This window comes from Camelina sativa, chromosome 20 (assembly GCF_030686135.1).
Source record: "Camelina sativa cultivar CO46 ecotype springtype chromosome 20, ASM3068613v1".
Classification (NCBI taxonomy): Eukaryota; Viridiplantae; Streptophyta; class Magnoliopsida; order Brassicales; family Brassicaceae; genus Camelina; species Camelina sativa.
The window spans coordinates 30,049,843-30,075,228 of record NC_141899.1 but is presented as its reverse complement, the minus strand read 5'-3'; the positions used below and the strand labels follow the sequence as shown (position 1 = coordinate 30,075,228).

Genomic DNA, 25,386 nt, shown 5'->3' with positions numbered 1-25,386 from the left:
TAATGATTATTTGTTTATGCTTGATCTCAGAACTGAAGCTTAGAAAAACTATGAGCCTTATCAACAATCCTGAAAGCCCTTATTCAATGGATATCTGATTGATCTAACGTTGTCTCAACCTTTATCAGGATTTTAACCGGACTTAATCTCTTACTTTGAGGTTGGAAATCAGTGGACTAGACTTCTTCTTCAGGCCATACAAGACAATGCAATTTTTCAAAGTATGTCTCCCCTCTCTCTTCCCTTCAGTGCTTTAAACAAAAAAAAAAGATCAGAAAAAAAAAGAGAATAAAAGATGAGATGATTTTGATCAGTTTAGAGAGGTAGGTAAATTACCAGTGACCTCATTATTCTACTCTTGAGTCAAATGATCACACAAAGCTTGGAAGCGAGGGGTAGGTAAATTACCGATGATTCCGGTATTCGCTTACACCTTTGATTAGAAAAAAATAAGAAAAGAAAAATAAAAAGAAGTGAGAAAAGAGAGAGGAAAGGAGATGTAAGAAGAATGTTTTGGCCTGAAGAGAGTCCACATGCCACTGATCAATACATCCAAGGTAAGAATTCACCTTATTTATGCTTTAATATTGACTAATGAGATGACAATGGAGATTTCAGAGATTCCAAAGGATTGTGGGATTTGAGTAAGGAATGTTGATGCTAATCATGGTTGAGTATAAGAAGTAAGTTCTTGAGTCAGGTAAATGAAGAGTGTGAATAAGAATCATCATGCAATTGAGTGAGTTCCCTGTTTTCAAACTTCTTTCACAGGTCTAAGTTTATGTTTTGCTTGAGGGCAAGCAAAGGCTAAGTCTGGGGCAAAATTTGATATGCTCAAATTAAACCCTAGAGCTACTCTCTCAAATTAAGAGGTCAATGCAGTACTTAGGGGTCGAATTCCACAAGGACTCAAGTCTACACAATAAATTATAGAGTTTTTCAATTATGCTAAACAAATTAAATTGAATTAAAATAAAAGCAATGCAAAATATTAAATAAAAGCTGTTGTAAATTCAGAAGATCAAAAAGCTAAGCCTAGGGAATTTCTCAGGAAATTATGAAATATTAAATCAAATAATAAATTAGGATTCAAACAATTAAGAACAGATCTAGAACTCTAAACACTTTTGTAAATTAAATCAGTTCTCACTGCAAATAATATCTAAATTTAAAACCAGAAAATCCAAATCTCTTTGTAAAATTCTAGGTAATAAATCAGCAATAAAATCAGGTTTAGATTGCTCACAAAATTATTAAATCAAATCTCTTTGCAATAAATAATTTTGCTCATCAAAAGGTTTTATCAGGAAAATCAATTATATTCTCATATCAATTTATTTTCCTAGGGTATTAATTCTAGATGGCCAATCAAGGATTAATATGAAGAACAACCTAAGATGAAGATCTAGATAGATAAAGAATCCTAAATAAACAGATCTAATAATTCATAAAATCCCTGTGAAAAACCCTAAACCTAACAAGCAAATTACTCAGACATAATCAATGAAGAACAAGACATAATTCTGAATAATATGCAATTGAATTTAAAAGAGTAAGGAAGGAGTTCAAGAAATTCTTCTTTCAAAGCAGATCTCTCTCTCCAATAGCTCTCAAAAATCTCTCAGGGTTGCAGAAAAAATAAAACTTGGTAGAATAAAACTTAAGGGTTTTGAAAACCTAAAAACTATATATATATGTCCTAAAACACGTCAGGGACTAGTCTTGCAAATATGGAAAACTTCGGGCAATTTGTAAAACTTCCAAATTTGGCTCTTTTCTCGTTGGCAACAAGGGTGTCGATCGATGCTCTCTAGTGTCGATCGATGCCCTCTCTCATATTCGACTCCAAGCTGATTTCCTCCAGATTATTGCTCCAAAATGATCCAAACTGCTCCACTTTGCTCCTTTCATGCTAAAAACCTATAAAGACTCAAAAACAATCTAGAAACAAATGAAAAGACACTAAAAGACTCCTTATATCATGGTTAAAAACCACAAAAACCATGATATATCAGTAAGCAAACTCGTCAAGCTGTTGCATCTGCAGCAAAATACAGAGCCACAAGAGCACTGGAGCTGCTACACGCAGACTTATGTGGATCTATATCACCAGCCACATTAGCTCAAAACAGGTATGTCTTTGTGATTGTTGATGATTACACTAGATATATCATATCTGTGGACTATTTTGCTAAAGGAAAAACGTGAGGCATTTGAGAAGTTCAAAGCATTTAAAATCCTTGTGGAGAAGGAATGTGACAAGATGATCAAGACTTTGCATATTGATAGAGGAGGGGAGTTTACCTCAAGAGAGTTCCACCGTTTTTGTGAGAAAAACGGAATTTTGAGGCACGTGACAGCTCCCTACACTCCACAATAAAATGGGGTAGTTCAAAGAAGAAATCGTACCTTTATGGAGATGACAAGGAGTATCTTGAAAGCAATGAGGGTTCCTAATTACTTATGGGGTGAAGCAGATCGTCACTCTACGTATCTGATCAATAGAGTTCCTACAAGAGCTCTAAAAAATCAAACACCCTATGAATGCTTTAAAAACAAGAAACCAAGTGACGATCATCTTAGAGTTTTTGGCTGTCTTGCTCACGCAAAGATTGAACCAGTGAACATGAAAAAGCTGGACGATAGGTCACAAACGCTGGTACATCTTGGAATAGAGCCTGGATCAAAAGCTTATAGACTTTGAAATCCAACGACTAGGAGAGTTGTTGTAAGCCAAGATGTATTTTTTAACGAGAATGATGGTTGGAATTGGAAGGGAGGCAATGAGGAGGATAATAATGCACCAGGAATGTTCTGCATGACTTGAGGGAGGAGTCATTGATGGAGGTCATGGTCCATATGTTAATGGCGGTGATAAAACAGAGAACAATTCTGGGAAAAATGCTTAAGAGGAGCTAGATGAAGTTAACAATGATGAAGGATCTGATGCTGATCACGACGAAGGTGATAATCAGCCTGCAGAACCTGCAGAAATTATTCAACAACCTCAACTTCGACGATCGGAAAGACCAGTCAAGCGTCCTAGTTATCTTGATGACTATGCACTTCTAGCAGATATTTAATGCGAGAGGCTTCTACTATCTATCAATGATGAACCATTGAACTACGAAGATGCAAAAGGATTAATAGAATGGACAAAGGTGTGCGAAGAAGAAATTAGCTCAATCAACAAGAACAAGACCTGGACATTAGTAGAGACACCAAGAGGAGTTAAATTTATTGGTCTTAAATGGTTTTTTAAGATCAAAAGGAATGCAGATGGATCAATCAGCAAGTTTAAGCTCTTTTGGTTGCAAAAGGGTATGCTCAACAAGAAGGGATTGACTTCGATGAGGTATTCGCTCCGGTAGCTCGACTTGAAACAATTATGTTGCTTGTTGGTTTGGCTGCTTCTCATGGTTGGGAGATTCATCACCTCGACGTCAAGACTGAATTTCTACATGGGGAGCTCAACGAGGATGTTTATGTGTCTCAACCCGAAGGCTTTGAAAAGAAGGGAGAAGAATATAAGGTTTTCAAACTCTCTAAGGCTTAATATGGTTTGCGACAGGCTTCACGGGGATGGAACACAAATCTTGATCAGATTTTGAAAAGTCTGAAGTTTAAGAAGTGTTCAAAGGAAAGTGTTGTGTACCGCAAGACAGAGGGAACAAAGCTTCTTATAGTTGTTGTTTATGTTGATGATTTGTTCATCACTGGGAACTCGCTAGTGATTATACAAGAGTTCAAAGCATCTATGTCTTCAAAATTCGAGATGAAAGACCTTGGTAAGCTCACTTATTACCTCGGCATTGAAGTGTTGCAGAGTGAAAACGGCATTGAATTGAAACAGGAGGGATATGCAAGAAGGATACTAAAAGAAGCCAGATTGTACAAGTGTAACTTGGTGTGTGCAAAAGCAACAGACGTTTGTCTTATCCTCCTGTGAGGCCGAGTTCATGGCCGCGACAGAAGCTGCAAAACAAGCCATTTGGCTCTAGGATTTGCTGAGTGAGATTATAGGACAGAGTACCAAGAAGATGATCTTGTACATCGACAACAAATCCGCCATATAACTTACCAAGAACCATGTGTTCCATGGTAGAACCAAGCATATTCACAAACGGTATCACTTCATCCGAGAATGTGTTGAAAATGAACAAACTGAAGTAGTGTTTATTCCTGGAGAAGAACAGAAAGCGGATATACTCACTAAAGCCCTTGCAAAGATTCAGTTCAAGGAGATGAGGAGCTTCATTGGTGTTCAAGACCTCACTAAGAAGAACTTGAAGCTTAAGGGGGTGAATGTTGGGTAAGCTTCAACATTGCTTAGAGCCTAATATATCCTTATCAAGTTGGATAAGGACAAGAAGGGCTCATCATAATCCTATTTAGAGTTAGTAGGTATCTAGTTCTAATAGGAATATGATTAGTAAAGGATTTCTAGTTCTATAAATAAGGTTGTTAAGTTGTGACAATCTTTAAAAAAAGCATAAGAGCTTGTGAGGTGTTTAGTTTTTGAGTTATATTTCTAAACATCAATAAAGACGAAATATTTTTTTTAAACACTTTTGTGCTTAAGAAACTTTATCAATCACGAGCTCGATTAAAGCATTGTTCATTAGAAAAAAAAATATAGAGTTAAACTTAAAACTTAAACACAAGCAAACTAGATCTGGTCCTAGTTGGAGAAGAACCCGATCTAGGCGGAAGAATATATCTCAAATTGATTAAGAACATGAAATCCAATTCAACAAGAAGCCAAATGCTACAGATATTAAAAATCCTGCAGATTTTGGAAATCGCTTCTTTCTCTCTCTAAAATATGTGAGAGAGAAGAGAGAGTTTAATTTGACAATATAATTATAATTTAATTATATTGATGTTAACCATAAAAATATGTGAATTTATGGGATATATATTTAATCTTTAGAAAATCTATTATAGTGAATATATAGAGGCCTGTTCGTTTATTCATTTGGATGGACCATCTAAATGAACCATTCAAATTTTGTTTGTTTTTGTCAAAAAAATGAGCATCATCCAGAATCATTCACATGGATCATCAGAATGAGTTTTAAAATTTTAGGCAAAAATTTAAAACTCATTTGGATGATTCTAGTTGGATCATTTGGATGGAGATGGTTTATCCAAACAAACCCATTTGCATTTAGATTCATTGATATCTTGTGTTTTTATGTGATTTTAAAGCTTAATTATTCATTGTTTTGTACATATTCATGAGCTTTTAAGTTGTTTAGGTTGCATTTTGCATCAAGTTTGGTATCATAGGCGTTGGAGTAGAGATATACAAGGAAAGTGTGCTTTGAAGCCAAATAAGTCAAGAATTTGCAAGAAAATGGAAGAGAAGGTAAGAAGACCAAACGATCGACCAACCGGTCGATCGTCCGCTCGATCAAAACACGAGCCGGACTTCAGACTTCAACAATCGACCAAGCAATCGACCAAATGGTCGATCAAGACATGAGCTGGACTTCAGACTTCAACAATCGACCAAGCAATTGACCAAATGGCCGATCAAGACATGAGCCAGATTTCCGAGACTTGACCGATCGACCAAGGAATTGACCAATGGCTGATCAGGACAGAGGAACGATCGCCGGTCGGTCGATCAGTCGGTCGATCGTGCGCTATTTTTGGAACCAGAACCCGGTTTGTTCCGGCTATCTCTGATTGGTTTAATTGCAATCCGGTTTAGTTTCTATTTTCCTATAAATACTCTAACCCTATTAAGGGGAGACTTATCTTTTGTTTTATCTTTTAGCTTAGCAATTTTTAGGGTTCTTAAGCTTGTTTACTCTTGGTTTGTTGAATGATTGAGTCCTTCTAAGTTTTTAATAGCAATTTCTTCTTCAAATCTCCTATTCTACAATCTCTAATTATAATTTCCCAAGTATCAAACCTCTACCTTTGTGTGATCATAACTATGAGTGAGTAGATCTTTTAGAACTTTGGGCTAGGTAGATTAGGGAGATAGATGATTGATCTTTGATGCCTAAGGATTTATTTATGTGTTTCCTATCTTGATTAGTGTTAATAATGCTAGATAGCCTTGGTCAAGCTTAATTCTAGACATTAGGATTTCCATGCCCATAAGGTGTTTGATGAAATTCCTGAACCAAACTATTCAAGAGCTTTGTATTCCTAGCCAATGGAAATTGATGATTAGGGTGTTTAGTGGTATAAAGACTTGATTTTAATGCATGCTTATCTTGTGATTGCCTTTGGAAATTGTTGATGATTGCTTGATTTGCATAGAATCTTTATCATGGAAGTGAATTGATTTACGTAAGTGTTCTTAGCCTAAGGATTATTCTTGATTGTTTGCTTAGACATCTAGGATTGATTAGCTATCTCCTAAGTCATTAACCTTGCCCAAGGTTCATTTGTTTTATCTTGATTTTAAAACTGTTCTTAGTTGTGTGTTTGCTTGCTTTTAGTTTGCTTGTTTGCTTTATTTAAAGTTGCTTCTAGCTAGTTGATACATAAAATAAACCTCTTTCTTATTAGTTTAGATTAAGCATTCATGTGTATTCCTAGTGTGTTGATCATTGCAAACTGAGGTTCGATAATTTAATTGATAAAAGTACTACATCATTCATCATCCAAATATACTATTTTTTTGTCTTGTTTGTTGGTCATTTGACATTAAGATGAATCATTTAAATGGATCATTTAGATCTAAATGCTAAATAATGAAACGAACAGGCCCATAATATGTAAAATGGTGTTTGGTAAATATGATTAAAAAAAGATTTTAAATAACAAAATTTTGAATTTAAAATAAATATAAAAACTTAATTCGTTTTCAATTAATATAAAAATGTTGAAATAAAATATGATTGATAATATTTAACAAGTTTAAAAATGTGAAATATAGGAAAATAAGTAGATATACAATAGTAGAGGTAATATAAATTTAACAAGTTTAAAAAAAATATAGGAAAATAAGTAGATATACAATAGTAGAGGTAATATAAAATTTTTCCAAAAAAATATATATATATATATAAGTTATTTTTTTTATGGATAAAATTTGATATAAAAAATTTAGAAAACGTTTTCTGCTGTTCTGAAAATTTAAGATGATGTATTTTAATATTTTGTACATGTTATATTAAATTCAGGAATAGTTTCTGTTCTAAATAGTTTAAGGGCCGGAAATACTGAATTCTACAAAATTCAGAATTTGTATTCTACGGTTTACTCTATGTTCTAAACGTTTTAATATAATTTTTCTACGGTTTACTCTATCCTCTGAAATCTTTAGAATATGTTTTATTCTTTTTACTCTATCTCTGAGAAAATTAGTTGACATCTACTACGGAAAAGTAGATTGTATACTCTGAAACTTTTAGTGATTGCTAAATATAGAAAGTGAATATGTGGAATAGGAAACTGAATATTTATCTAATAATTAGGTAAAATCGTAATAATTTTTTAAGATTGTGTTCTACAAAATTTAGAAATAGTTTTCTAATGATTTTAGAAATTTTTAAAACAACCCTAATAACAACCCTAATCGTTTTCGTTTAGTGGTGTGTTAAACCGTTTTTTCCCATTTCTTTTCACCATTTTCGAGCCATGGCAATGCACATCTATGTTAAGAGTGGAGAGTGGAGATTGTTTGACAATCATGAGTGGAGGTTTATTATTGATGAAGACAATCGTGGAAGATTACTAACTTTGGAATCGAGTACAACACATGAAGAATAGAAGATTATGGTTTCGGAAGCCTATGGAGTAGAGCCTAGTATGGTTGATATGGAGCTAAGTTTTTTACCCACAGATCTTAGTGCTGATTGTCCTCCTGTCGTTATGATGAATAATAGTCAGGTCACAAATTTTCTTTCATACTATAAAAAGAAGAAAATAGTAAATTTGTGTGTGACATTCAAAGGTGGTGTTGAGGATGTTGGGAGCAAAGTCATATTGGATTTGAATAAAGAACCAGGGGTTTCAAGTGTTGAAGATGGCGATGGTAGACCGAATGAAAACCTTTATACATTTGTGGGTACTGATGATGCCAAACGGAGGGATGTTTTAGGGAAGAAAACATCCGACGAAAACACCGGTTATGGTGTTGGAACGTCGTTGAAAGGTGTGAGCGTAAGGAAGGGTCAATATTTCAAAAGCAAGGAAGTGTTACAAGCAACAATGGAGTTGTATGCTATGAGGTACAACTGTGACTGTAGGGTTACGAAATCTGATATAATAGTATTTTGGTGTATACGCTGGATAGAGGATGTTTGCAAATGGAGTCTTCGTGCTGAGTGTTTAAATGGGTCTACGTATTTCAAGATAAACAAGTTTGTGGGGGACCATACTTGTGCTCTTTCGAAGAAGAAGAAATTTTGTAGGACACCTTCAGCTAAAACAATTGGACATCTCATTATGCAGAATTATGAGGGTGTATTGGAAGGGCCTAAACCGAATGATATCATTAATATTATTCGTACAGAGTATGGTTGTGATTTAACTTACTCTCAGGCATGGGAGTCTCGCGAGTATGCAGTGAATGAAGTTAGAGGAATCCCTGAGAAGAGTTATGGTAAAATACCAAAATACTTGTACATGATACAAGAAGCGAATCCGGGTACCTATACAAATTATGAAGTTGATTGCGACAGTAGATTCAAATATCTGTTTATGTCTTTTGGTCAGTCAATAAAAGGATTTTACAAGGGAATGAGGAAAGTTATTGTGGTTGATGGAACATTTTTGAAGAACAAATACAAAGGAGTTCTACTAGTTGATACAGCAGTAGATGGGAACTCTAATTTGTATCCAATAGCATTTGGAATTGCTGATTCTGAGAATGATTCTTCATGGGCGTGGTTTTTTGAGCAACTAAAGGTTGTTATTGGAGATGAGAAAGATTTATCTTTCATTTCAGATAGGCATGTGTCAATTAGCAAATCACTTGATAAAATCTATCCATTGTCTACTCATGGTATTTGTATCCACCACTTGATTGGTAATGTTATTACATATCACAAGGGAAGGGGTGTGGCTGATTTGGTTTTAAGAGCGTCTATAGCTTATAGAGTTGCTGAGTTTCAAAAAAGTTTTGGAGACATTTGCAACATCAGTCCTGCGATTGGAGAGTACCTAGAGGATGCTGAGGTTAAAAAATGGGCTCGATGCCATTTCCCTGGATACAGATATGACCAGAACACAAACAATGCTGCAGAGTCGATCAATTCAGCTTTGAGATCACCTAGAGAGTATCCAGTAATCCCTTTACTAGACAGCATCAGAGAGATGTTAACACGCTGGTTTTTTGAGCGAAGAGAATTAAGTGCCAAGCAGAAAGATCCTTTAACTGTTAAGGTGGAGAAAAAGATGTCAAGAAGAATAGTGAAAGATAAATACTTTAAAAGTTATCCGATTGGAAGAAACATAATACAGGTCAAAGCGCATGGGGTAGACTTTGTGGTTGACTTGGAGAGAAGGACATGTACATGTGGGAAGTTCTAAATGGGCAAACTCCCTTGCAGACACGCCATCAAAGGAGCTTTTGATATAGGCAATGATCTATATCCATATGCTGATGATATGTATAGTACTACCAGTTGGAGAGAGTACTATGAGGAGACTGTTAATCCAATAGGTATTCCAGAGAACGAATGAGGCGTCCCTGACCATGTTGAGGCTGCAAAAGTTTTACCACCTGAAGCAAGAAGACACCCTGGTAGACGAAGGAAATGAAGACATGAAACGGTGGAAGACAAGATAAGAGCGTCTCAACAATCACAATCGTCAAAGAGACACAAGTGTAGCCGTTGTGGTAAAGAAGGACACAACCGATCAACATGTGATGTCCCAATATAGGTAAGGTGACTTGTTTTATTCTTTGTTATGATTTTAAACCATTCCCAGTTTATTTTTCAAGAAGACACCCTGGTCGAATTTTTCATTTCTAGTTTTTGTTTAAACTCTACTCTTGAGTTGTCAAGACTGGCTTATACATTTCATTATTCCCAATTTATAGTTGATTTATTCATTTCTACCTTTTGTTTAAACTTTATCATACACAAACATATTCGGCAAAAAAATTATGATCATTGTGATAGGTTAACAAACCATAATTTGATGGTGAAGGTCAAAAGGGAAAAAAGCAAACAAATTTCAAAAAAACAAAAAAAAAACATGATCATGTTCATACGCTCAACCTAGTAATTTGCTGCATCCAATCATGAGCATGCACAATATCACTAAGATCACCATCATCTTCTTATTGCTGGCTTTTGCTTCAGCCAAAGCATCCTCTATCTTCTCAAATATCTTCTTTTCCATCTTCTCATAAAATATTTTCTCAAACTCCAATCTCTCAGTTTGAAATCTTTCAGGTGCTTCTCAAACTCAACATTCTTTGCAGTCAGTGTCTCTATCTCGTTGACTAAAGCCTCATCAACCCATTTAAAGGTGTGATCATCGTTCCTAAGCTACAAGAATCCCAACTGTTATAATCAAAAATTTAAAATATACAAAACGTGTAAACAAATCAATTTACCTTGTTTGATGCAGCAAATCCACAACGATAGTATCTCCGGTAAGGATTGGGATCAGACTTTGATATAAGTGCTATAATTCCTTCCCCGCACCAACATCTCCTTGGAACACCAATCACTCTTACTCTTGAACGGGAACTATTTGATCCAGTCGAATTGCTTGATACATTGCTCATCTTCTTCTCGCAATCGATAGGGTACTAGGTCGATATTAGGTTTCTTTGAATTTGGGATTTATGTGTTTCTTTGTAAAGAATCGGGTTAAGTTTATAATTTATGATTAGCTCTCAAACCAAATTAAAGAAACTCGGTTTGGTTTTAAACGAAATTAAAGGAAGTGAGATTTTGGTATTAAACAAAATTTAAGAAATTCCGGTTTGGTATTAAGCCAGACTTAAAAGTATGTTTATTGGTTTGATAGAATTGGTGAAAAAACCATCGACATCCTAAAGAGATGAAACAAAAAATCATATCATATATTAAGCTAAAACAAAAATCATATCATATATTAAGCTAAAACAAAAAACAGAAATCATATCATATATTAAGCGAAAACAACAAAAAAACCAAAGTCATATCATATATTAAGCTAAAACAAAAAAAAACCAAAGTCATAGAATGTGTCAAACTAAAGACATAGTAAAAAAGATGAAACAAATCAGTCAATTTCGATATGGTGAGACTCAGACTTTGGAGGGACATAGTTCTTCATACGCTCAAGTAATATTGGATCCTTTGCAGCTTCCCACAGATCGACAGCAATCTTCAAGCGCGCTTATTTGATGTTCTCATCGCTCATCAAATCCAAACTTAGAGATTGCATATGACACTCAATGTATTTCAATGCATAGACCCCGCAATCGCTATGCGACTTATTCAAATCAGAGAGCATCTTCATGTCTATGATTTCATATTGGTGTCAAAAGAGATGCTTTTCCATTCACCTTTGCATTAATTTCTTTCAAAATCCTTGGGATGGACGTTGCGAAACACTCGACATACCTTCTATTCTTGTGTCCAGCACAGTCAAAGACTTCAACAGTTCTTAAGACAAAGTTAACGCAAACAGAAATCCAGTGGTTGCTGTTGATGCAAATCAGAGCGTATATCCTGTCAACATCTGTACCCCATTGTTTTCCTATCTTTCCGTGAGAAGAAAACTCACCATTAGCATACTCGAGAAGTCTACTATCCCATTTGTGCTGCCGCTTTGTCTTCAAGTACTTGGTGTATTCCACTTTGATTCTCTCACTGAACATGCCATTCATGAAACCAACACGGTCTGACTTCATTTGACCTAAAGATGTTTTCTCCCGGAATAAGTACATCATCGCATCCATTTCCTTGAAAACAAATAAAAGTGAAATTTAAATTTAACCATGGTAAAATAATGAACAAATTAAGTATTGAAAAAGTCAAGTTTATACTCACTTGATTGTGCAGCCACTTGTAGTGAGTAATGACACGGTCGAGCACTTCATGATTAATTACCGATGGACCCAACTTAAGTTGCTCGTGACTGTGGAAAAAAAATAGTAATATGTAAGCTAAAATTTTTAAAATCTGGACAATTATAAAAAAATAGTAATTTGTAAGAACACGTACCTATGATTCCTTTGCCATGCTTCCAAAGCATTCCATCTAACTTCGGAAACGAAAACCAAATCAGCATCCTCGTCATACTTTCCCGCATCTATTGGAGGATCAACTCCAGGTACACATGGTTTTTGTGAAAGATGTCCTACTGTTTTCGCTAAGAAATCTTAAGTGCCCAATAAATCCTGACTTTCAATATTAAGGTCTATGGCCCCCGATTTGGTGAACAAATCATCGAAAAGAAAGTTATCTTCCTGTCAATGAAAAGAACAAACAAAGTTTAATGTTTACAAACAAATAAATCCAAACAAAGTTTAATGATTACAATACAATACATAAGTTCACAAAGACAATTACAATACTTAAGTTTACAATTAGCCGAATAATTTCAAAAAACTTACAAAGCCGAATGTTTAAAAAAAAACAAAAAAAAACATAACCGATTTCCAAAACATTAAAACGAAGACAACATTTTACCAAGTTACTTTTTACGTACCAAACTTTTTGGTTGAACGGATGGTGATTTCCCCTGTTTCAAAAATAAGAATCAATAAGTTTGACAAAATCATTACATATACAACACCAAAGCATATAAATTATTTATTGACTTACCACATCTTTTGGTTTAAAGGATGATGGTGTGGCTTGTGTCGAAGTTGATGCTATAGTCGATAGTATCTCCTTCACTTCTGATACATCCTCCTCCACCTTCTTCAATCGCTGGCTTATTTCTTCCTTAAAAGGCTTGAAAGAAGCTTCAAACATACCTTTAATGAATGACTTTATTTCTTCATCAAAACCATGAGTGAACGACGTTGCGGCTCGCTGACATAGGAGTTGCATTTTTCGACTCTCTGCACCATGATCAATCTGCTTCGTCTTTCTCTTCTTCGTGCTTGATGCTCCCACATTTACATCTTCCTTCTTCTCGCTACTCTCCAACCCAGACAATTGATTGTCTCCATCACTTTCCTTTTCAACATGATCATCTTCGTTTACAACCTCCTCTATCTTCTCTTCTTCAACATCATTAGATTCAACATGACCCCATTCATGGTCTCTAAAATCGTAACCAGATCGCACCAAGTCGTTTACGTTTTTGACTCCCACATCATCGATCTCATCACGCCTAAAAAACTTTATATCATCGATTATGTCAAAATTTCCTGACCTCGAGATGTATGGATAGACGATATCCTACCAAAAAAACAGTAACAAAAATTTTGGTTAAGCAATAGTAAAAAAACAGAACCATATTCAGACCATGACAATTAAAGAAGAATAGAGAAAATTAATTACTAACCTTTGGTCCAAACGATTGCTCTATGATGATAATGTCTTGATAAGACACTTTTGCAGCTCCCTTCCAGTTATAACATCTAGCACCGTTTGTGAATTCCTTGTTGATCTTTTCTCCCAACAACTCTCCAACCACTGGAATTGCTTCCATAACCCATACTTGAAGTGCAAAGGAGAAGCCATTAAGAATATAACTGTTGGTCTTCTTCAACTCCTTTCTTGTGTCCATGATCGAGGTCACAAGGTAGTCAAAAGAATGCAAACCCCAAGGATAAGCTCTCAACTTATCAAAATCCATCACCAACTTGATGTATGACAGAGGGATCTTTTTCTTCTCGTCCTTAGCCATTACCAAACCAGCTATGACGCACACATATACAAATCTTAGCTTGTCATCAGGTTCCCACTTGGGAGCTTCTACTAAGTGCACATCCATCAGCCGCTTAATGGTAATCTCCCCATCTCTCTTCAATAGTCTAGCCCAAAAACCTTTATCCTTCTTCCAACTGTCTTTATTCCAAGATTTCAAATCTAACCTGAAATCATCCTTGCTTTAGCGGATAACCGATCGGATTTTGGTTCGGATCAGTTTAAAACTAAAATCCAAATTACACTCAATATAAAAACCAATCGGTTTTAACAGAGAAACCAAAATCGATCCAAATCGATTTTTTTTGGATCGGTTTAGATTGGTTTGTTCGGTTTCGGATTATATGCCCAGGACTATTAAATACTTCAACAACAACGCTAATATTTTTCAAAAAAAAAGAAAAAGAAAAAACAACGTTAATATGAAATTGATTATAAAAAATTAAATGAATATACGTAAGAGTCTGGTTTTGATGTAACGTACAGCCACAATAAAATTCAGGAACTAATAAATCATCCTATGTGTGAAACAGTTTGCTGAGAGTCTATTTGGGTTCCAAACAGTGGCGGACCCAAGAAAAAAATTAAGGGGGTCAATTTTATAAAAAAAAATGTATTCGTGTTATAGGGGAAAATCAAACTCGGTTATTGGGGGTCAACCTAGAGGGTGGGACAAACCAATTTTGCTACTCATACTTACATGATTTACATACAAAAATAATTATTTTACTCTTTTAGGGGGGGTCAGAGTACCCTCTACCTCCTACATAGGTCCGCCATTAGTTCCAAACTTTGAGAAAAATTAGGGTTGACAGCCTTGCAATAACAATTTATGTTTTTTTCCCTTTTACCCGATCATATTTCAAGCAGGATCATCAATTTTCAATTTTAATAGTATTCAAAAATATAAATGTGAGTTCATCCTCAAAGACGGAGTACAATAAATTAAATCTTCATAACCTTTTGTTTGGATACATACATGATAGGGTTAGAACTTCAAACAACAATATTCTTGCACCAAGCAATATAAACATAATATTTACCTCTTCAGCATCTTATCTAGAAGTAGTTGGTTTGAATTAGTCGTTTGTTTTGTTGTTTGATTCAGTCAGTTTGAATAAGTCTTGTGTTCCTGAGATGTAGGAGGCAAATCCAAGTTGTTTCAGTTTTTTAGGATCCACTTTGTTGAGCCCTTTGGTCTATTTAAAGAGACAAAGTAGCATTCTCAAGTTTTAATAAGTACAACGAGTATTTTCAGTTCTTTTGAGAGTTTTGGTCTGTGCTACATTTAATAAGTAGTATCAAAGCCATTCAGAAAATGGGTTTTAGATCAAATCAGAGAGTGAGAATGAGTGATAAGGAGGTTAGCATTCCAAAGTTTGATGGTAACTATGAGCATTCGACAATGCTAATGGATAGAGTTGTCAAAATGGGCTGTCCACGTCTATTCTGATCCGTCCAATATTGACCATTTGGATGAAGGACACATAATTGATCATGTCCATTAACGACCATGCCTATTAAAGACCATGCTTTTATGGGCTGTCCATGGGTGTCTATTGGTCAGAATATAACAAATTATGTTAAATGAAAAAAATGAACATATATTTCTAAACACAAAAATGTCTAACCACAAATGTCTAACATATCCAAAGATAAATTTGACACAAATGTTTAAAGTCTAAACATAAATATCCAAAGACATTTGAACACAAATGTTAAAGGTACATAATCCAAAAGAATAAACACAAATGTCTAAACACAAAAGTCTAGAATGTTTCAAACACAATGACACAAAGGTTTCAAACTCTTTCTCTTTCATTTTCTTCTTTAGCAAACTCATATGGATCAACAATCTCTTCAAAACCTTGAAACTAATTTCTAGCGCAAATTAGAGCTTGGACATTAGAAGGAAGGAGTGAACTTCGATACTTGCTTAAAACCCGACTTCCAATGCTGAACGATGATTCTGCAGCTATAGTCGTAATAGGGATGCTAAGGATGCCACAAGCCATAGAAGACAGTTTTTGAAAGCGGCTTGTATTGTCCTTCCTATATTTCAAAACATCCATGCTCTTAAATGCCATTATGTTCAAAACTGGTTCATCCAAGTACTTCTCTAGTACTGACTTACCATTAGCACCAACTGTTTGGGAGATGAAAGCATAAAATCCCTGGAAATGTATAAAAACATAAGACATTCAAATCATGATTTAAAACAGATCATGAATGTTACAGCAGTTTGAATCTCAAACCAGAAGATGAATCAACAGAGCTCTAAAAATAGATCACAAAAGCAAGTGTTGTAGCAGTATAAGAACAGAAGCAAAACACATACACATACAAGTACATTTTCCTCTAGTTTGTGTGTTTATCATGTAGTGTCAATTTGCACAAACCACTCATTATCACACGTAACAGAAACAGCTCAAAACAGATCACACAAGCAGCTCAATACAAATCACCAAACAATTCAAAACACAATCAATACAAAAACTTATCACAAGACAAATTCATGATTGAAGCAATTTGAACAGAACACTTACATCATATCCAGGAAGAATATTTTGCTCCAATGTGTTTGACTTTGAATTTCCTGCTCCGTTTTATTTTGTTGGATTCTTTTTATAAACATCAAAAGCTTCTTCAGCTTTTTACGCAAATGATCTACCCTTGCATTACTAGTTGAAAAATCTAAGGTATTGAAGCAATACTCTATATAAGTAAACTTCAATCTAGGATCAAAGTCCGCAGCTACAACAAGTATGTCACTATGTTCCTCCCAATACTTGTCAAATTTCTCCTTCATACCTTTCACCATCTCACAAATAACGTCGTCATAAGAGTACTCCTGAGGTTTCAACCAAGTTTTATTTTTTTATACTTGATTGAAATACAAATTAGCAGTTGGATAAGATGAACTAGAGATCATATTCGTCATCTCTGCAAATGGGGTCAACAACTCAAATATCAACTTTGCTCTTGTCCACCCTACATCAGAAGGGAAATATTGATAACTTGTATCAATCCCTGCAAGATGGCGAAGTGCTTCCTTGTACATGATTGCTCTTGAGGGCATAAGGTGAGTTGAGTTCCACCTAGTTGATACATCCAAAAGCAGTCCATCCCTAGCATCAATTCCCATGGTTTCCACAAATGTTTGAAAGGACTGTTCTCTAGACTCACTCACTCTCACAAACTTAACACTATCCTGGATTTTCTCTAGAGAACCATCAATCACTTCTAATGCTTTTTGCACAATCAAATTCAAGATATGTGCAGCACATCTCATTTGAAAGAACTCTCCATTACACACCAAAATTTTCCTAAGCTGCCTATTGAGAATTTTTGCATGTTTTCATTTGATGAAGCATTATCAACAGTAATTGTAAATACTCTCTTCTCTAATCCCCATTGCACACCAAAAATTTGTGGCTATTCCAGCACCGGTATGTGGAGGAGGAAATGCACATAATGATAAGATTTTTATCTTCAAGTTCCATCCACTATCAATTTAATATGCAGTCAAAAACATGTAACCTTCTATCGTTATTGCATTCCAAAAATCTGTTGTTAAACAAAATCTAACTGAAATTTCATCCAAGATCTTTCTAAGCTTATGTTTCTCTTTCTCATAGGTCTTTAAGCAATCAGCCGCTGCAGTATTACTTGACCAAAACTCTATGCTGGAATTTTCATATTGAAAAGCCTCCCTAATTCTTCTGTACTCAACGAAAGAGTAAGGCAAATCATGTTCAATGATTGCCAATCCTATCATCTCCCTAAAAACAATCATATCTAACTTCCTTTCACATGAATGAGTGCTTCCTGGAGTCTTTAAGAATGTATTCAAGTGACGTAAGAGAGTAGTTGTGCCATTTCTATGAAGATTAATGCAATAAGTATGCTCACATTAGGTGCATCTAACATTACTCTTACCATCATACAATTTATCTCCAATAATTTTAAAACTCTTCCAATACTTTGACCTTTTACATTTACCTCTAGTCTTGACAGTCATGCTTTCAGCCGTACTCACTAGTGAATCTAGTTCTACAGGTTCCTCTTCATGCAGATTCATATCCTGATCGAGCATCTCATCCGCACTCACATAATCATCTTCAAGGTTCATAGTATCATCCATCTGAAATAACCAAAATCCATAAAAACTTAGCAAATCCACTTATATGTCGCTACAAATTTCAAACCATCATAAGATTTTAAGAAGACCCAGTTTCAATCTAACTCAAGAAAACCCATTTTCAATCTAATTCAAGCTAACCCAGTTTCAATCTAATTCAAGCAAACCCAGATACAAAGAAGTTAAGTTAAATTGGAGAAAACAATCTTACCACTGGAGCAATGTTCTTGTGTTTGTCTCTTTCCTCTGGTACGAACGGAGTGAGTAGAAGAGCTTCAAGGTCGAAGAGAAAAAGAGCTTCGAGGTGGAAGAGAAGAAGACCTTCGAGGTCGAAGAGAAGAAGAGTTTTAAGGAGAAGAAGAGCTTCAAGGTCGAGGAGAAGAAGAAGAAATCGATTTTCTGTTTTTAATTTTTTCCCCAAATCGATTTTGACCTAGCTTTTTAAGTGTTATGGGCTGCCCATTGTCCATATCGTCCATCCATTTTTGTACGTGGGTAATAAAGTGGATCAAGATCATCTAGACCCGCTCCAAATATGGGCTTGTCCATGACCTGTCCATAATGAATTAGACATAGGCGGACCATTAGTAATGGAGAACATGCTAAGGTCGAAAGAATGGTGGAATCTTATCGAGACGGGGATCTCAAGACCGGAGAGAAACATGATCTTGTTCGGACCGCAAAGAACAGAGCTTGCAGAGATGAATCTGAAAGATCTCAAAGTGAAGAATTATCTATTTGCTTCAATGGATCAGATGATCCTTAAGACAATCGCTAAGAAAGACAGCTCAAAGGACATATGGGATTCCATGAAGACGAAGTACCAAGGGAATCTCCGGATTCAGAGTGCTCAACTACAGGGATTGAGGAGGAATTTTGAAGTGTTGGAGATGAGAGAAGAAGAAACAATCATGAAGTATTTCTCTCGTGTGATGGTGGTAGCTAATAACATGAGGGTGATGGCGGAAGATACGCCAGATGCGAAGGTTATTGAGAATCTTAAGAACGCTTGCAGAGAGATTCTCGTATGTGGTTTGTGCTATTGAGGAATCCACGGACATCAAGAAGCTCTTGGTGGATGAGTTGCAGAGTTCTCTCTTGGTGCATGAAAAGAATATGCGCAAAACAATGTGTGAGGAGCATGCTCTTAAGGTTGAGGGTCAAAGAAGAGGTCATGGAGGTTACCAAGGCCGAGGAAGAGCATACCGAGGCGGCTAATCTGGTAGAGGTGGTAGAGTTTGAGAAGATTTTGACAAAAGCAAGATAGAGTGCTCTAAGTGTCATAGAATTGGGCATTTCAAGAATGAGTGTCCAAGCTGGGAGAAGAATGCAAACTACGCTGAGCTAGAATAAGTTGTGTTGCTGATGGCATACATTGAGCTGAACAAAGTAGAGGACAAGCATGTGTTGTTTCTTGACTCTGGTTGCAGCAATCACATGTGTGGTACCAAGGCGTGGTTCACAGAGTTTGACAATACGTTCCGTAAAAACATTAAACTCGGCGACAACAGGAGCCAGTAAAAACTTAGGTCTGACGAGGAGCCAACATTATGGCATGCAGACTTAGGTCTGACGAGGAGCCAGTAAAAACTCAAGGTTTAGACCTATGGGTAAAAGAAAGTCCAAAAGTCGAGAGCAAATAATGCCTGGAGCGTGACTTTCCGTAGATCGGTCAGAGGAGTGCAGGCCGTGGAGACGGTTGCACGAGAGTCCTTGGCTGATGGTTATTCGAGATTCGAGGATGAATCTATGTTGGTGGGGGAGAATTATAATACCCGCAAACCAAAACTGTGCGTTTTGGGGGAGGGTGTCGATCGACGCCAAGGGGGTGTCAGTCGACACCATTGTTTTCTGGTTCGACCAGTTCGATTTAATTATCGATTTGGACCGGTTTGGTTTAAGGAAACCATTGAACCGAGATATAAAAGGGAGAAATCGACCTAAGGTCGTGTTATGTTTTTGTCTCACGCCACTTTGAGAGAAAACAAAGAGAAAGTGTGTTCTTGAGCTTTTTGGTGATTTCTGGGTGATTGGTTGGCTTTTCTTGGGAGATTTGAATCTAGGAAGAAGCTAGAAGGTTGCTGGGAGTGTGGGATTTGTCATTGTTTGTCAGATTCTTCCTGCAGTGAGGTGAGTGCATGACCATGGCTAATCTAAGCCTGTGATTCCTTGTTCTTGCTTGTTTGTTGCTGTGTTTGTGTGTTTTTCTTGTTGGGATTGATTGCTACAGGTTCCTACGGATGTATAAGGCTTGGGTCTCGAGTATTGGACGATTTGGTGAAGTTTGGAAGCGAGATTTGACTCTCGGCTTCGCGGTTGCAGAGGGAGTGTCGATCGACACCAATTGGTTTCTGTCGACACTAGTGAAGCAGCATCGATCGACACTGTGGGGTAGTGTCGGTCGACACCATGAGCCAGTGTAGGGTCGACACTTGGCTGGTGTCGGTCGACACCTCCCTTCCAGCGAGTTGATGTTTGTTTTCCTGGTTTGTATGCTTTGTTTGTTGATTGTTTGGAACATTAGAATTACTGTTGCTTGTGTGTATAGCCCAGTAGATGGGAGGATTGCCTCACTGGGTGTTTATAAAATACTCATGCATCTCAATTTGTGTTTGTGGTGCAGGTAAAGGCAAAGTGTGATCGTGGAATCAAGGCAATGAAAAGGAGGATGTTCTAGGGACTCGATTGGATGTTGTCTGGCATTGCTAGGTTGCTAGAGTTGGATCATTAGAAGTATTGCTAGGTTGTTGGTTATGTGATTCTTGTTGGTTGAATTTGGGATATTGTTATGTTATAATTATTGGATTATTATTGGATATTTATTGGATATTGGTGTGGTTATTTCTGCTGTTGATTGTGATTGTGGTTAGGTGGCTAGTGGGTATAAGACCACCAATTGTAGTTTATTTATTATTATTATTATTATTATTTTTTTATTTTTTTTTTTTAAAGTCGGGTCGATTCAGAGGTCAACTTGCAAAAAAAATTACTTTGAGATATTTTTTTCACAAAACCCTATATATATAATTTATTTATGAATTAGTTATGATTTCTTCTTGCTTCAAAGTTCAAACAATTAAGAAGATTCGAAATTGGGATTTTCTTTTTGGTATGTGTTTAACAACGTAAACTAAATATCAATTAGTTTATTTATTATACACATGTTACCATCAAGAAGACCTCTTTTCCAAAAAACTGATGCTGCATTACGTGATTCTCATTTCTCAAATTAAGTTGGCGATCATATGATTTAAAATCGATTAAAATAAAATGTTTTTAATAAAAATATAATTAATTTTTAATCATCAAATATTTGTTTTGTAGTTAGTAGGTAATTACTAATTTTTTTAATCACTTCTTTAGACACCATTTGTTTCATTGCTTACGAAGAATTGAGTCTGTTGACTGAAATCAAATTTCTGATTTTGTTTCCATGTTGTAAAACTTTTGTTACCATGGGACCAATTTTATTGGTTTAATTAGAATCTACGATTATAAATTTCATACTTTTACTATTTTTTTTCTTGAATAAATGTAAAAATATATTTAACCGAAAAAACCTTTTTTATGCATCTTTATTTTAAAAAAAATCCAAATTGAAAGTATATAACAAAATACACTTTATTTGTGGGACCAAATATGAAGATCAGCGGCATACTTGTGTGATCTATTATATTAAAGCACAAGTGAAAACATCACATGTTCATTCTCAGGCACGGATTACTATTTTGTCATTAATGAAAGTGTCCCTGACGTTGAAATATTTTGCCTATTTTTGCATTAAAAATAAATAAAAAAATCGACAGAATAATCTAATTACACAAAAAGTTATTTGCAAAACTAGAATTTGCTAAATTAATCCCTATATTTTCCGGAAAACACCCTTTTTACAACTATAGTTCTGTTTTATACTACAAATTCTACAGATTTGAGATAATTAATGGGCTTAGATTGTTTATAGATAGATCGATGTTAATCTAAATATTAATGGCTTCTGCAGGAAAAAAAAAACCCGATAACAATACACCTCCTTACTAGAAACCCTAAAAAAATAGGTCATTTACAACTATAAATACAATGCTATAGTTTGCTTTCACCATAACTCAACAAAGAAAGAAAAAAAAACTCTCTTCTCTTGAATTTATAGTTTTATCAATTTCTATAATTCTTTCATCATGTTCTCAAATTTATATTTCTATTCCGATCTTGCTGTTTTTTATGATTCATCGACTGATCCTATTTATTTTCCTGTTCATATAGTGCTTTCTTGGAAAGCAAGATCCACAAATTATAATGCTTTGGTTGTTGTTGGTTCATCTTTCAGAAAAGGTATAATATTGTGCTTTTTTGGTTGAGGTTTTAAATTTAATTCTTTTATTATGTTCTCAAATTTATATTAACATTTTATAAAATAGAAATTTTCTTTAATCGATTATTTATTATATATTCTTATAATTATCTTCCATCTTTTTAAAGAGAGATATTGCATATGGATCTTATTATTCTTTTATTTTCCTGTTAATATAATAGATAATAGCTATTTGACGTAGGTATCATAGACCATATGAATCGATCGACAAATTTGTTTCTAATTACTAATTAGTATCATGTATTATTTTATATAATTGGAAATTTGGAATGATCAACGTGTTAAATTATTTCTAATCATTATAATTTCTTTTTCATAATTTGATTTTACTTGGATTGCCATATTTGCAGGAAAATTATGATCGTTAATAGCCATGCATATTTTTGGGTATGTGGAAATTGTTTAATTTCATTCAGATTATTTAAATAATCATGTTATATAATTATTGGGAATAGAGAATAATTCCATGTTTTACCTAAAGAATACTATAATGACGATGGTCTTGAGGATGATGTTATGATTCCTTCGACGACTACAAGAACTAAATTTTCGGATTGGATTATATTCAATACACAAGCTCCTAAAGCCAAAAAAATCACTTATGCTGAAATTCCAATTCCATCTGTTTGGTATCATAAAGTGATGATATGGAAGCCAAGATCAAAGAAAAGACATTTTTTTCACCCTATAATATTCCTATAACATTTGTTCCTTTAATTTATTTTTTCTTTATTTAAATATAATAATAATCTAATTATTAATAAATTGATCTTTGATCTTTAAAAATATTACACTTTTTATGACTTTTTTTTATAATAGAATCGTCATTTTTAATAAATATTGAGTTTGTGAAAATATTTATTCATAAACGTTTCTGAAAAATTTTTAATTTATTTTATAATAGATTTATAAATTATACATAAATGAATGATAGAATAATAGTGTATATCTTCAAACTTATGTAATTTCATAAATTTAAAACGACAAATATGTAAGAACGTTTTATTATATTACCTTTATTTGTAAAAATCATACTCGCCAAAGATAAAACTTACGATTTATTAAAAATTTACAAATTTGAAATAATAAAGATGGAAATAATTATTGTTTGAAAGAAAAAATAACATATCTCAATTAATATATATATATATATATATATAATTAGTTAAAAGGATGATTATCTTCATGAGTATATTTATTATGAACTTTAAGTGATAAAGATGAAAATGAATATATTTTGGTTATCTTTTAAATAAAATAAAAAGATATTTATCAGAATTTTACATAATCGATACGATTAAGATGTAAATAAGTATTGTTTAAATAAGTAAGTTAACATATATAAGAGATATATATGTTATATATTTACACATATCTATTATTATAAATACATAAATTTTATATTATCAATTAATTTTATAAATTTAGGAATATATAGCAATCTCTAAGTTTATATATATAGACGTCGGTTAGAGTATATGATTAATATCCAACTCTCGAATATATTCTAAGGTTCTTAAAAATTTCTCTTCATTCAATGCTTTTATATGTTTGACAATCTAATTTTGATTATAATTACTGGATTTGTTTAGTGCAGGTTATATTATGGTCATGTATTCTCCAACTGATCATGTTTCACGTTTAAATCCTTCAAAATACGAATGGAAAATCCGGGTTAGAATCTTGTGTTTATTGGAAGAAAAATCTCTCCAACTTCTGGGTGCTCGTGATGGTGGTATGGTACTCATGATGACAGGACGCTACTTCTGGGTGCTCGTAGTCTTCGTCGTAGTCCTTCTTCCCTTCACTCGGAGTTTAATGCTTTGCTTTGGGCTATGGAGTCTCTTCGGGCGGCTGGGATTGATTGTCAGAATTTTCAGTCAGATAGCGCAGAATTGGTGGCGATGGTGCAGGCTACGGATGACTGGCCAGCTTTTACACATCTATTGGAAGATTTTCACTCCTTTCGATCATCTTTCCCTTCCTTCTCTCTGACCAAGATCCCGCGATTGTCAAACGTCCGTGCAGATCGTCTAGCTCGCTCCTCTAGACCTTTGGTTTCTGAAGTCGCATTTGTAAACTCGTTCGCTCCAGTTTGGGCAACCAACCTTGGAGTTTCTTTTTAATTTATTTAAATGTTTGGTTGGAAAAAAAAAAAAAAAAAAAAAAAAAAATCTCTCCAACTTGGTTCAACCAATCGGTAAACTATTGTGAATATGCCTAAATCAGACGATTCTTTGATAGATAATAATGAGAATATGCTTCTCAGAGATGAGAGAAACTATAACCGTGATGACCAAAAAGGATTTCGACAGGTTCTTAAGTATGTCAACCGATGAGCAAAAAAATATCTACCTAGAAATAATTGATGTTGTGTATCGAAACAAGGGAGGTATGTTTTTTGTTCATGGATTTGGTGGTACTGGAAAAACATTCTTGTGGAGTATTCTTGGCGATGATATTTGATCTATGGATGATATTGTTCTTAATGTTGCATCAAGTGGTATACTTGCTTTACTTATAGAAGGTGGTCGGACAGCTCATTCTACATTTAGTATACCCATCAATGTGGACGAATATACAACGTGTTCAATAGATGGTCAATCCCATCTCACCTAGTTAATTAGAGAAGCAAAGCTCATTATATTGGATGAGGCTCCAATGATGAACATATTTTGTTTCGAAACGTTGGATAGGAGTATGCGAGATATTATGAAGTGTGATCGAGTTTTTGAGGTAATGTTTTTGTTTTAGGGGGTGATTTTAGACAGATTCTACCGGTTGTGCCAGAGGTTGTGATAGGATTTCCCTAGGATAGAAACTCTGATGAAGGCTGTAGACTGATGAATGATGATGAGACTCGATGGTGATGGTGCGGAAGTGCCAATATGGTGGAGATAATGATGTGAGATCGTGAATGTAGAGGGATATGGTGATGATCAGATGTTAGAACAATGATTCGATGGAGATAGATTGTTTAGGTGGTGATATGGAATGTAACAAGTGAAGAGTTTCTGAATCACAAAGTGTATAGAAACCCAGAAATCAAGAACGCATTCAAGATATCGGATTGAGAG

At 34.8% G+C, this 25,386-nt stretch overlaps 2 protein-coding genes and 3 pseudogenes across 2 annotated transcripts; 1 reads left to right on the top strand and 4 right to left on the bottom strand.

Moving 5' to 3' along the window:
• The first annotated feature begins 8,415 nt into the window (after positions 1-8,415).
• Positions 8,416-9,855, top strand: LOC147919625 (uncharacterized; annotated as a pseudogene).
• Positions 9,856-10,191: 336 nt separating this feature from the next.
• On the bottom strand, positions 10,192-10,711 carry LOC147919624 (uncharacterized protein At4g04775-like; annotated as a pseudogene).
• A 386-nt stretch (positions 10,712-11,097) lies between these two features.
• Positions 11,098-11,872, bottom strand: LOC147919623 (uncharacterized; annotated as a pseudogene).
• A 426-nt stretch (positions 11,873-12,298) lies between these two features.
• LOC147919622 (uncharacterized) lies at positions 12,299-13,872 on the bottom strand. The gene is made up of 4 exons (XM_087504028.1): positions 13,435-13,872; positions 12,744-13,328; positions 12,628-12,660; positions 12,299-12,385 (listed from the first exon to the last, which is right to left on the bottom strand). The coding sequence occupies exons 1-4, from the start codon at positions 13,864-13,866 to the stop codon at positions 12,299-12,301; spliced, it is 1,137 nt and encodes a 378-aa protein (XP_087360154.1). The 5' UTR covers positions 13,867-13,872.
• A 1,801-nt stretch (positions 13,873-15,673) lies between these two features.
• LOC147919621 (zinc finger BED domain-containing protein RICESLEEPER 2-like) lies at positions 15,674-18,489 on the bottom strand. Its single transcript, XM_087504027.1, has 8 exons — positions 18,432-18,489; positions 18,152-18,261; positions 17,802-17,943; positions 17,389-17,627; positions 17,222-17,289; positions 16,795-17,134; positions 16,471-16,650; positions 15,674-15,973 (listed from the first exon to the last, which is right to left on the bottom strand). The coding sequence occupies exons 1-8, from the start codon at positions 18,487-18,489 to the stop codon at positions 15,674-15,676; spliced, it is 1,437 nt and encodes a 478-aa protein (XP_087360153.1).
• Between the last annotated feature and the right edge of the window lie 6,897 nt (positions 18,490-25,386).